This window comes from Meles meles, chromosome 10 (assembly GCF_922984935.1).
Source record: "Meles meles chromosome 10, mMelMel3.1 paternal haplotype, whole genome shotgun sequence".
NCBI classification, from domain to species: Eukaryota; Metazoa; Chordata; class Mammalia; order Carnivora; family Mustelidae; genus Meles; species Meles meles.
Window position 1 is genome coordinate 22,737,884 of NC_060075.1, and position 12,935 is coordinate 22,750,818.

Here is a 12,935-nt window from a genome sequence, read left to right on the forward strand (position 1 = left end):
TGGCTTACCCATTTGTACTTTAAATGGTTTCTGTGTTCAGAACTGAACTTAGCATCTTCCATAAAAAACTTGTTCCTTCTGTCCTGTGCTCCACTTCGCTGTTAATAGTATCACCTTCCCTGTCTGACAAAGCTAAAACTATACTTAGATCTCAGACTGGCAGTTTCAGGCTGTGCCTGTCCGGCAACTTCATTCATGTGTTTATTTAATGTAGTTAATTGAGTGCCTACTGTGTGCTGGGTACTCTTCTAAGCTCCAGGAACGCAGCAATGAACAATCCTTGCCTTTAGAAGCTTGATTGTAGTAGTCTGAGACAAGTGATAAAGTAAAATACATAGTATATTAGTTGGTGACAATGAAGCAGTATGTGGTTGTAAGTAGGATGGTCCCAGAAGGCTTTGCTGAGAGAGACCTTGGAGCACATGCTCTGTTTGCATTTAGAAATTAAGATACTGGCTTAGAAATCTAGTTTTTTGGTTTCTCATGAAAATGAGATATTCTAGCAACACTGGAGATGTCTTTTTTAAAAAAATTTTTTTTTAAGATTTTTTTTTTTTTTTTAAATTTGTCAGGGTGCATTGAGAGAAGAGAGTATAGCAGAGGAAGCGACAGAGGGAGAAGCAGGCTTTCTGCTGAGCAGGGAGCCTCATGTCAGACTTGATCCTGGGGCCTTGGGATCATGACCTGAGCCAAAGCAGATGCTTAACCGACTGAGCCACCTGGGCATCCCTAGCAACCCTGGAGCTTTACACTAGCTGTGCTGTATCTAGTCAGCTGTAAGCCTCTGAAGTCTCTGATCTTTCCCATCATTCCAAGGCCTTAGTTGAAGCCTTGAATGTTTGCTTTCTTTCTTTCTTTTTTTTTTTTTTTTTTTTTCAGAATTTATTCATTTATTTGTCGGAGAGCACAAGCAGGGGGAGCAGCATGCAAAGGGAGAAACAGACTCCGTGCGGAGCTGAGAACCCATTGCAGGAGTCGATTTCAGGACCCTGGGATCATGACCTGAGCTGAAGGCATATGCTTAACCAACTGAGCCACTGAGGCACCTCTGGCCTTGAAGGTTTCTTTACTACTCTATTTGCTTTAACTGTTTAATCACACCTTCAGCTGTTCTGCACACCATGGCTCAGTTACCTTTGTGTAAAGCACAGTTGTGTGTACTGTGCCTAGAAATAAACAGCTAGTTCACCAGATAAAATCCAAGCTTTGGGGTGGTTGGTAATCTGGTCTTTGGCCTGTTTTCTAACACTCCCCAAGGTCCACTTGTCAAAATAAAAAATGTAGTTCTCCTTATTTTGTGGACATAACCTTGTGTTTTTCTGGTTTTGTTTTAAATGCATCTCCCATCTCTACACATCGAAATCCCATATCCCATGCTGAGTGTTTTTTTGGTTTGTTTTTTGTTTTTTAAGATTTTATTTATTTGAGAGGGAGAGCATGAATAGAGAGAGGGAGAAGCAGACCCCCTGCTAAATAGGGAAGCCAGTGTGGGGCTCAGTCTCGGGAGCCTGAGATCATGACCTGAGCCAAAGGCAGACACGTAACCCACTAAGCCACCCAGGCATCCCTCCTGTGCTGTTCCGAGGCCTGTGTAAATCCACCTCTCTATACCCACAAACTGAAAGAAATCTATTCCCCAGTAGCAAACTGCTTTTGCATTTACTCTTTAATGTGCAGATCTCATGTTCCCTTGCTAAACTTTAAGCTTGGAGGCCGGCTCATTTAAGAGTTGTTTTTCTTTGGGCGCCTGGGTGGCTCAGTTGGTTAAGCGACTGCCTTTGGCACAGGTCATGGTCCTGGAGTCCCAGGATTGAGTTCCACATCAGGCTCTGTGCTGGGTCGGGGGGTGAGGGGGTGGGGGCGAGTCTGCTTCTCCCTCTGACCTTCCCCCTTCTCATGCTCTCTCTCTTGCTCGGTCTCTCTCAAATAAATAAAAATCTTTTAAAAAAGTAGTTTTTGTTTGCCTTGTGGCTCTTGTGTGTGGGTGTCTATAGAATATTTGTAAACCAACTTTTAATAGAATAAAGACTGTGATCCTTTGTGGATTTAAGAGATGCTAACACCATATTCTCTGTAGCTCAACTTAACAGATTTCTGTCACATCATGTGGAAAGCTTAAAATATTTTGTTGGAGATTAGGTAATAAAGTTGCTTGACTTTAGGAGATACTGACACCTGTATGTTGTTGTGCTGATTGCTCTCGACACTGTATTACTGCTGCCCAGAGTGAGATGAATGATGAAAATATGCTTTTATTTTTTATTTTCATCACTGGTAGGAGGATTTTTCCTTCCCTCTTACTGTCTTGCATCCTTTCCCCCATGATTATTTTCTCGATGGCTTTTATTTCTGCTGCTTTCATTATTTGTCTTTGGTATAAAAGTCTTCCCTTTCAACTAATGTAAAGATTACAAACCTTTCAAAACTTTTTTTTTTTAATTTAAACTTTAATATCACCCAGGAGCTTCTGTTACTGTACATGACTTTTTCTGTGTTTTTGTTGTTGTTGTTTTTTAACAGATGTACTTTTTTTTTTTTTTAAGATTTTATTTATTTGACAGAGAGAGAGACATAGAGAGCACAAGCAGGGGTAGTGGGAGAGGAAGAAGCAGGCTTCCCGCCAAGCAGAGAGCCCGATGTGGGGCTCGATCCCAGGACCCTGGGATCATGACCTGAGCTGGAGGCAGATGCTTAGCAACTGAGCCACCCAGGCACCCCCAACATATGTACTTTTGTTTAAATTATAATTATTGGGGTGCCTGGGTGGCTCGGTTGGGTGTCCAAGTCTTGGGTTTGGCTCAGGTCATGATCTCATGGGTTGTGGGTCAAGCCTTTCGTGGAGCTCCACGCTCAGTGGGAGTGTGCATGAGATTCTCTCCCTCTGCTCCCCCCATGTGTATGCCTACTTTCTCTCTCTAAATAAATCTATAAGAAAGAGGTACATTATCTTAGTTCTACACTGTTAGGCTTGTTAAATGTTAAAGTTCCAATAACTGACTACATTAATTCTTTTTTTTTTTTTAGAACTTTAATGGAAAATTTCAAACATAAAGAACAGTGTGATAAACCCCCAGGCACCCATCATTCACATTCAGTAATTCCCACCTCAGGGCTTACACCATTTCTTCAATACCTCTCTTCTAACTCTTGAGGCAATTTGTAGACATCATATAGTTTAATTAGTAAATATTTCAGTGTATGTCTTTAAAGGAGAAGTATTCCTTGTAAACATAACCCCAGGGGCCCCTGGGTGGCTCAGTCATTAATCATCCACCTTCAGCTCAGGCCATGATCCCGGAGTCCTGGGATCCAGCCCTACACATTGGGCTCCCTGCTTGACGGGAAGCCTGCTTCTCCCTCTCCCACTCCCCCTGCTTTTTGCTAAGTCTCTTTCTGTCAAATAGATAAAATCTTTAGGAAAAAACAATAACAATGTAACCCCGAAAGTATTATTTTTGTGATATTGCACATCCATGGGTTTATAGACATGCCATGTTCTTATCAAGAATACTAGGTAGTGAGTAAAGGCAGGTTGGCAAGTTTCTTAAATGTTTGTGGTATGATTCATCTCAAGGAGGGTTGGAAACAGACTGGCCTGAACATAGAGAAAGCCACAGAGATTGCTTCTACCTTCTGCGCAGAAGCGCATCCTTCACCCCATTCCCTTACTTTCATGGATGCAGCTCAGGGAGGCCACCCTCATTTATTTTATAAGTTCATTATCAGTCAACTTAGGAAACAATGCTGTCTGATTCGTAGGTCTTTGACCTGTTAATGTCAATCCTGTGGCACAGGCTTTTAGCCCTTGGCGCTCTTTCTGGAAAATTCCAGAACTATATAAAAGCCAATTCTAAAATCCCGATAGACACGTTTTGCCAAGAATGTCAATTATCTTCTGACAGTTTGGCATTAACCTTTAAATATTAGATTGTGTAATCATAATGCCATTCAGGGAAAATAAGGTGGTGGGTGGCTGGCATTTTAAAAGTGAAACGAGCTTGGGTTCCCATGAATGTTAATCATTATTATACTGAAAATGCTGAGAGTCCTGAAGAATGAAATGCTAAGTAAGTAAAAAGCAGTATTTTGCGAATAACTTAGATCATAGGTGAGTAAAATGTGGCTTTATGGGTTTATTTAACATATGTTTACTGGAACAGTATCTGAGGGATATTTTCTGTGTTCAAGCTTTGTAACTGAGAGAGTAATCAAGAAACCTAGTGCGTTCCCACCAATCTACTAGCCTGACCAGCACGTCTCAGAAATAGATAATTATTTTTGTCATTGTAACCTGCCTTCTCATTTGCCTTCCTTGCCCTTGACTTTGCAACAGAGAGGAGGAAGAAACCCGTGGCCTCTACCATAAATACACATGGTAACAGCAGTCAAGTCATTCCATATTTTTTGTGGGCAAGTCATTCGTTCGTGGTGATGAAATGGCTTATTTTTAATGCAGTTTTCTTTCAGCTAAACTTAAATTCTTTGTTTCCATTTGATTCAATGGTCTGTACCATTCTAAGGCAGTATAAATTTAGCACAGCTTCTTCATTTTACCAACTTGTAGGAGTTTTAAAGGTTTCATTCAGTTTACTTTTAGGTTTTCAAATGAAATGGACTATAAGAACTCTTCAATTTACAGTATAATGTGTAATTAAAGACAGACCCAGTATATCTGACAGGAAGGTTGTACCAGGGATGGTGGGAAAGGGGAGGTTTGGAGCATTACTTCTAATCTCATTTTAACATGACTGTTGGGGAAGGAGAATTTCTTTGGAAAGTAGATAAAAGCATGGACTGACTCTCAGATCACAAAATGGAAGAAACCCAGATTTATTGCATCCATGTCAAGGATAGAAATATCTTAAGTTTTCTGGAAAAGACATCCATGTGGATAACTCATAACTTTAAATGATTAATTAAGAATAATTGCTCTCCACCAATGCTATTCATAGCAGATTGGTTCTGACTAATGAGCAATGTTGCTTCTATAGATTTTTAGGTTATAGAATTAGTTTATGACTCTTTTGTTAAACTCTCTGAATCTTCTACCTTACTCTGTTCTTTTCATTTTCCTTGTGAATTTATTTGGTTTTGTTTAATGATGGGGATGTCTTTACCTGTATTACTTTATTCAGTTGCCTACTTCTGGATATTCAAGTTGAGCAGAAACGTACATTACAGGAGCTCTGGGTGTGAAGAGGGCACCACTAAACACTAGTGGATATAGTGGCAGCCTGTTGTATAAAATCGCTAATGACCCATTTAATCAGTTCCTTTTGATAAATAGTTAATTTCCATTTTTAAATTTCACATATTCCAGTAAACATATTTGCACATTTCAGATACACTTTGTCTTTTTAGTGAACTTTTTGTTAAACAGTAGCATATACATGAAAAGTCCACAAATCTTTGTAGCTCAGTGATAAGTGGAACAATAAATGTTTAATCAGCACCTGAGAAGTCCCCCTCGAACCACTTGAAATGATCACTGTCCCCACTAGGGTGACTACTATCCTAATTCCTAACACCATTGATTCATTTAGCCTGTTCAAAATGTGTAGCCGAGGAATCACATCACATGTGCTCTTTGGTATCAGGTTTCTTTCGCTGTAATACCTGGGAGACTCATACACTCAAATGTTGCAATTCATTTTTTATTGCTGTGCAGTAATGGGTGCATTACTGCTGGGTGACAGCCATCGTTTATCCTTTTTATTGACAAGCCTTTGGGTTGTGACCTAAATTTTGGATATTATAAATAGTACTGTGAGCATTCTGAAACCTGTGTGTTGGTGGTCATCGCTATATGGCTGTCTAGTGGGAGTAGTGCTCTTGGGCGAAGGGTGCATGTATGTGTACTTTCCACGCCCACAGTTTTCCAAAGTGGTTGAAACTGTATCACGCTCCCACCAGCAGTGTCTGGTTATTTTTTTAAAAATAAACTTCATAAAAGTGAAATTTGAATAAAAGAATAAATTTATTTTGAGTTTTGGAACACAGTGCTAAATTTATCCTTAGGAATGTGAATTTATACTCCAGTGAACACTAGGTTTTCATCAGCCCTTTCATTTTCATAGTGAAAAATGTCTTCTTTTTAAACTAATGAGTTGAACTTTCTTAAAACTTAATTTTGCTCATTCAGTTTTCTTGGCTGTCCTGGTCTTTTCTCTGTCAAGGTGTTTCTAATTTTTCTTTTTTTCTTTTCCTTCTTTTTCTTCCCCCAAAGGGGCAGGGGGAGGAGCAGAGTAGGGAGAGAAAGAGAACCGGGGAGAAGGGGAAGAGAGAGAGAGAGAGAATCTTAAACAGGCTCCATCTCACAGTCCTGAGATCATGACCTGCGCTGAGATCAGGAGTCAGACACTTAACTGATTGAACCACCCAGGTGCCCCTTTAATTTTTGTTACTGCTTTGTAATAACCTTTTATATTGTAATCTACATTTTTTGGTCATGTGCTATAATTTTTTTCTTCCTAGTTTTAATCTTGTCGTTTACAATATAAAAGTTTTAAATGTTCGTGTGCACTTATATCTGCCAATCTTTTCCTCTCTGGTTTCTAACTTTGGTGTTACTCTTAGGGAAGCCTTTTCACCCCAAGATGATTTTCTAAAAAGTCTGTTTTCTTCAAGGGTTTTATTGTTTATATTTAATTTTGTCTATTGTAACTAGATTTGACTTGTAACTCGAGGTGCTTTTTTGTTTGTTTTAAAACAAATTTTAACCTATTAATACTTTGGAATATTTTGCCGTGTCAGAGGGTGACTGGCCCAGAAGAGTTTTGTACACCAAAGCATGCATGTTTGTGTCATTTGACCAAGTGAGAAATGAAGTGTATTTCCCAGGGCAGATACTATTTGAGTCCTTTCAGTGTGCGTGCTGTTAAAACAGTTTTCATTTAGAAAAGAATGAGATCAAATTAGTATAGACTAAATTGTCGTATTAAATATCTCTAGTGGGGATTGTTCAAGGCTTTTGAGGAAGGACTTTGCCAAAAGTACACCCCGCCCCTCTGTTCTTTGGCCTGTAGGACAGAGGATAGGAGAGCCAAATATGTAATTTCATATCTTTAAAAATACTGTTTTTTCTCTGTGTAAGAGAACATTTTAAAATTTCTTCGGGTTCTTTGTCTTTGGTATAATAGTTCTTGTAATTAAAATGTGATTTGCGCTGCGGTGAAGAATGGTGAGACCAGTTTATCTTTATCGGGTTGTTTGGGGTTTTCTTATTGTTCAGTTACATTGTGACATTTGAGGTCCCCTTTTTCATATGTGGTTGTTTGGGGTTTTCTTGTTTAATTTCATTGTGAGGGGCCCCCCAAAGTGCAGTACCTAAAATCCCCGAGTTATTATTTGTTTAGACCACAAAAGAAGAAATAGAAAACAGGTCAATATTAGACCAGTAGCCGCCTTCTCTACTGATGCGGGTTGGTTTGGTTTTTGCAGTTGAATCTTAGTACCTTAAACATCTAAGTCTCAGGGGCAGATAAGTTTCTGAGGAAGAGAACACACTAGTGCTCTTGTGATTGGAGCCCCAGAACATGCCAGAAGCTAGAAGCTGACCTAAGCTGGAGAGAGGTTTGGAAGGGGAGGGAAAGGGTAGGTGAAAGAAATACTAGAGATAAGATTGATTGATTGATTTTGCTGCTGTTTTGCATTTAATAGTACCTGTAGGAAGATGACATCACAATTATTTGATTATTCTCTAAGCCGGGGAAAATGGGTGGGGACTTTGCTTAAGTAAATCCATAACTTTAGGAGCATAGCATTTCGAGTTTAGGAGAATCGGTATTTTGCTAAGTTTTTGAATTTGACTAAAGGGAATAATGGAGTTTATGTTAAAGGTTCACTAGGGGTAGATTAGGGAGGAGAGACTACAGAGAGGAGAAAAATTAAAACTAAGTGCTATTTTTCATTTATATTATCTACAAAATACAGTTCCCATGTTTTACATACTTAATGTATGTAAAACTGTGATCCTCACAGAAATCCTATGAAGTGGTTTTTCCTGATTGACAAAAGATAGCAAAGACTTGAGGAGTGAGCTTACATTAAGTTGTGCAGGCCCACAGATCCAGTACATGGCCCTCCTGGGATTTGAACACCAGTCTCTGAATCTAAAGTTTATTCGCATTCTTTTCATAAGAGTATGTATTGCCGGGGCACCTGGGTGGCTCAGTGGGTTAAAGCCTCTGCCTTTGGCTCAGGTCATCAGGCTCTCTGCTCAGCGGGGAGCCTGCTTCCCTTCCTCTCTCTGCCTGCCTCTCTGCCTACTTGTGATCTCTGTCAAATAAATAAATAAAATCTTTAAAAAAAAAAAGTATATATTGCCTTCTAAATGACCAGAATGACTATGTGTATTTCATATTTTATCAGTTTCAAATAGACTCTTTTTTTTTTTAAAGATTTATTCGTTTATTTGACAGAGATCACCAGTAAGCAGAGAGGCAGGCAGAGAGAGAGGAGGAAGCAGGCTCCCCGCTGAGCAGAGAGCCCGAGGTGGGGCTCGATCCCGGGACCCTAAGATCATGACCCGAGCTGAAGGCAGAGGCTTAACCCACTGAGCCATCCAGGTGCCCCATATTTTATCAGTTTCAAATCAAATGTTGGTAACACTTTACATAGCATATCTTGGGGATACCATCCTTAGTTCTTCCAGATAATACAAAGCCCGTATACTTTCCTTTACCTTTCACCTTAGCATTGAGAGTAAGCATGAGGTTACGATCCTGGGAGGACTCAATGAATTTGTAGTGAAATTTTATGGACCACAAGGAAGTAAGTACACGTGTTCATATATGTGTTCTTCTTTTTCAGTTTCTCTTTTTCTCTACTCCTTAGTAGGTAATGAGAATATCAGGGGAGGTATGTGTGCTATTTGAACAGTAAATTTAATGAAACTCTAGAACCAATCGGAAGTTCTGCTTTTACCATAATTACTTTATATGCTTTTCTTTTTTACTCCGTGTGACAGTTTAAAACAGAAATTGTGAATATTGTTGTTTGTTTTTTCCATGGATGGTTTTGGGGAAATGTCCCCCCCCCTTTCTGTTTTTTGTTTTTTGATGGGGGGGTGGGTCAACAGGGCAGATTGAAATAGGAAACTGTTACTTATGAACTAAGTGTTCAATACTTTAAAAATTGGGTAAGTGTAGGGGAGAAGCAAATCTTACTTTCTAACTCTACATCTTTTAAAGAAAAGTATTTTAATCTGAACATAGAATACTTGCTGATTAATTAATGTGGAATTAATCTACAAGATTTTCAAAAGACTAGGTTTTAATGTTTCACTTAAACTTGGGTTTATTTTTTAATGTGGAGACACAGTTCTAATGTTCAACATTTTTACTTTTATTTCAGCACCATATGAAGGCGGAGTATGGAAAGTTAGAGTGGATCTTCCTGATAAATACCCTTTCAAATCTCCATCTATAGGTATGTAACTACTCAGTTTTTCTCATTAGAGAGTTTTGAAAGCTCAGAGAAAAGGAAAAAAAAATACCCGGCATTTTGTGAGAGAGAATTCCAGAAATGGTTACTTCACCAAAGCCTAAAAAGGAAAAATTCAGTTAATCAGGGACTTTTTGTGGGACTTCACAGTGTGATAGATAATTAAATATACCTTTCCTGATTGTAATAATTATAACTCCAAATTTTTCTGTCAGGGTCAGATGAAACAGTCTTAAGGCCCTTTGTCTATTCAGGCTAAGCAGTAAAATAACAAACATACCTTAAATCTCATTTTAATTGCTCAGTTGTTGGAATTAATGTTATATAGTGTTTATTCTAATTCTGTCATTTAAGAATCCTCTCTAGAGCCGCCTCTGCTTTTGTTCACTGCAGCTGTGGGTACCTAGCAGTGAAATCACCCTTTTCTGCTCTCTCTGCTCCTCATCTTTTTAGCCCCCTGAAGAGCCAAAGAAAGAGAGTAGGAGCCTCAGTGGGATTGCATAAAGAGGTACTTTTTTCCCTCCATCTTCTCTCTGCCTTAATTGGCGATATTACTATAACCTGTCCCCTCCCCCACATTAAGGCACTCAGTGACAGTGTAGGTCTGTTAGCATCAGATGCTATAGAGGTATAGCTGATTGAAGGTTGACACTTTTTTTTTTTTTAAGGTTTTGAGATTGTGGAATGGTAGTAACTCAGCGAACTTAAGTCAGCTTTTAAAATTTTCACTTAAAGATGAGTTTGAAATATTATAAAATACTGACCAATTTTAAGAAAGAAGAAAAAATAAAATTAGAATATATTCATTCTTAGTCACACTGGACCTCATGTTCAGAATTGCCAGGGTTCGTATGTCTTGCTACTGCCGTGGGCTTATCTTTGGAACTCATTTCAGGCCTCTTGGACTTTAGACACCACACACCCCACTCACCTTCCAACAAAAAGACTTTTTGTTTTGTTTGTTTTGGTTTGGTTTTTTAAGGAGGTGGACCAAAGTCATCCTCAGCTTTACGTTTTGAAACTAGGCCTCCACATTTCTAAGATAACTAATGTGGAAAAGGTAGGATCATCATAGACTAATTCTTAGTCAAAATTTAGCAGCTTCTCCTCCACTATCCAGCTACCCTACTGCTTTCAAGCTTTGTGCTATAAAAGTAATACAGAGCATCTGTAATTCCTTCTTATGTCGGGAACTCTTAGCGTTCATTTTAAGAATAAATTGGTGATTTCCTTTTAAGGTCCCTTGGATGATTTTTCTAAGCTCAGGAATGGAGAAGATACTTTATGAATGATTGAATTGGAAATTTCCCCCTTGCTGCAGGGGTCTCTGAGGTGAAGGGTTATCAGATGATGAAATAGGAAGGGAGCTTGAGATAATCCCCAAGTATATCTGACTTAATGCCTATAGGGGTGGGACAGCAGTCATTCCCAGTACATTCTAGGGTGATGGAATGGTGTTACTCAGCTTAGGTTGGTCTGGGGAGGGAGAGGGGGTGCTTTTCTGTCATGTTGTGGTCGCCTGTCCCCTGATGATCCATTCTTTCTGTACAGGCATTTGAACTTGGAGTAGTATGATCTTTAAATCTTTACAAATGGAATGTATAAACCATATAAATTCAGATATATTTCATATATGTCCATTTGCTTAAAGATGAAAAATTGGCATGCTGATAGTTTTGAGCCCTAAATTCCTAGTCAGAAAGAAATCAATATAACTAACAATGAACTATATAGAAAAGCAGTTACATATCCTGCAGAAAGGTGGTTACTTCTCCAACCTTAACATATTTTTCCAGATAACGTAATTATTTCATCATAACTTTCAAAGTAAACGTGTCTAAACTTCAGGCATTGTTTGTTTATTCACCAGTGACACAGCAGATGCCCATGTTCTTTTAAATTGATGATGTAATACGAAATTGCTTGGGACAAATGACTAGGCTGATTTAACTTCTTCATAATTTTTCTTTTGCCTTTGTATGTGCTTTCAGAACTTAGAAATACCTACAGATGTGTACCATCTTCTCTTAGGGAAGTAGAAGTAGTTGAAATATTTGTACAAGCTGTGCTTGTTTCCTTCAAAGGAACATTGCATAAGAGAGTTATAATCAGTTGGGGGGGGTGACCTATTTTCAGGTCATCAACAATATAATTACTGTTGAATTTGCTTTAAACATTTTGAAAGCTAGTGGCTCATTTAGAATAGGGAAGGTTTCCTTTTTGAGTTGTATAGGTGGTTGTAGAATAATATAGAAGGGCAAGGAGATTAGATAATCCCAACCTAGATTCTTTTTAAATTCTGCCTCTGTAGTATCTAGGCATACCCTTCTTCCTGAGCCAACTTTTGAGCTCTTAAATATTAAGATGTGCAAACTTAGATTAAGCTTCCTTACTGCTTAGATCTTGGAATGTTAATACATGTGTGTATATATGTTTGATTGCTCCTTATTTATTTTATAAATGCCCCCATAGTCTTAGTAGGAATGTAAGCAGGTCCAGGTGACCAAAAATAAAGAAAAATTTAAAATGTCTCAAAATTCTGTCCCTCAATGGGTATTATCATTTACATTCTGATGTATTTACTTTAAAACAATTTTCTAGGCATTTTTCAGTATATATTCAATGTTATTTGACACGCTCACCTTTTGGGGTATCCTCTAAATAAGTTTTAGAGAATTTTCAGTAGGTACAAAGGTAAAAATACCCTTTAAAAACAATTTATATCATTATACAAGTTTGGTTTTTTTCCCCCCTCAAAATGGCAGTAAAGCTATCTTTGGGAAGAGAAGGAATATAAACAGACTTTACAGAAGGAATATGAAGAGGTTATGAAGTTTCTCAATGCCTTAATTATTTCTGACATCTTAAGCTGATCTTCTGGAATGTTATATTCTCTTGGAGTATCATTAGTGATAATGTCTATGAAGTCATCTTGATGCTTGGAAGCTGGATATAAGTTTTTGAAATGGCTAAAGTTCATTTAATTTCACAGAATAAGATAAATGGAAAAACTGAGTGACATCAGTTGGAGTGTAACATGATATATGATTCTGAAATTTCCTTAAGTTTAAGAATTACGATTTTTTTGTGAACTGGCCCTAAAGGCGCTTTCAAAAGAGAAATTTCAAAGCTCCTCTGACCAGTTGTAACAGCGTCGAGATATTTGCATGGCTTTCCAGAGAGACCTCTTTGAAATAAATCATATCTGAATCTTTAAGTTCTGATTTATTCAAAAGTTCAGACTCTCAGGGCGCCTGGGTGGCTCAGTGGGGAAAGCCTCTGCCTTCGGCTTGGGTCATGATCTCAGGGTCCTGGGATCGAGCCCCGCATCAGGCTCTCTGTATGGCAAGGAGCCTGCTTCCCCTCTCTCTCTGTCTGCCACTCTGTCTGCTTCTGCGCTCTTTCTCTCTGTGACAAATAAATACATAAAATCTTAAAAAAAAAAAGTCCATATTTTTATCTTTTTCATCCAGAAAGGTTCCTAGCATGCT

At 38.4% G+C, this 12,935-nt stretch overlaps 1 protein-coding gene across 1 annotated transcript in view; it reads left to right on the forward strand.

The window, feature by feature from the left end:
- UBE2H (ubiquitin conjugating enzyme E2 H) overlaps nucleotides 1-12,935 on the forward strand; it is a 104,641-nt gene that overhangs the window by 52,685 nt on the left and 39,021 nt on the right. Inside the window, exons 2-3 of the mRNA XM_046020586.1 lie at nucleotides 8,696-8,772; nucleotides 9,355-9,429. Coding sequence (XP_045876542.1) covers nucleotides 8,696-8,772; nucleotides 9,355-9,429 — 152 coding nt within the window. The remainder of the gene's footprint in view (nucleotides 1-8,695; nucleotides 8,773-9,354; nucleotides 9,430-12,935) is intronic.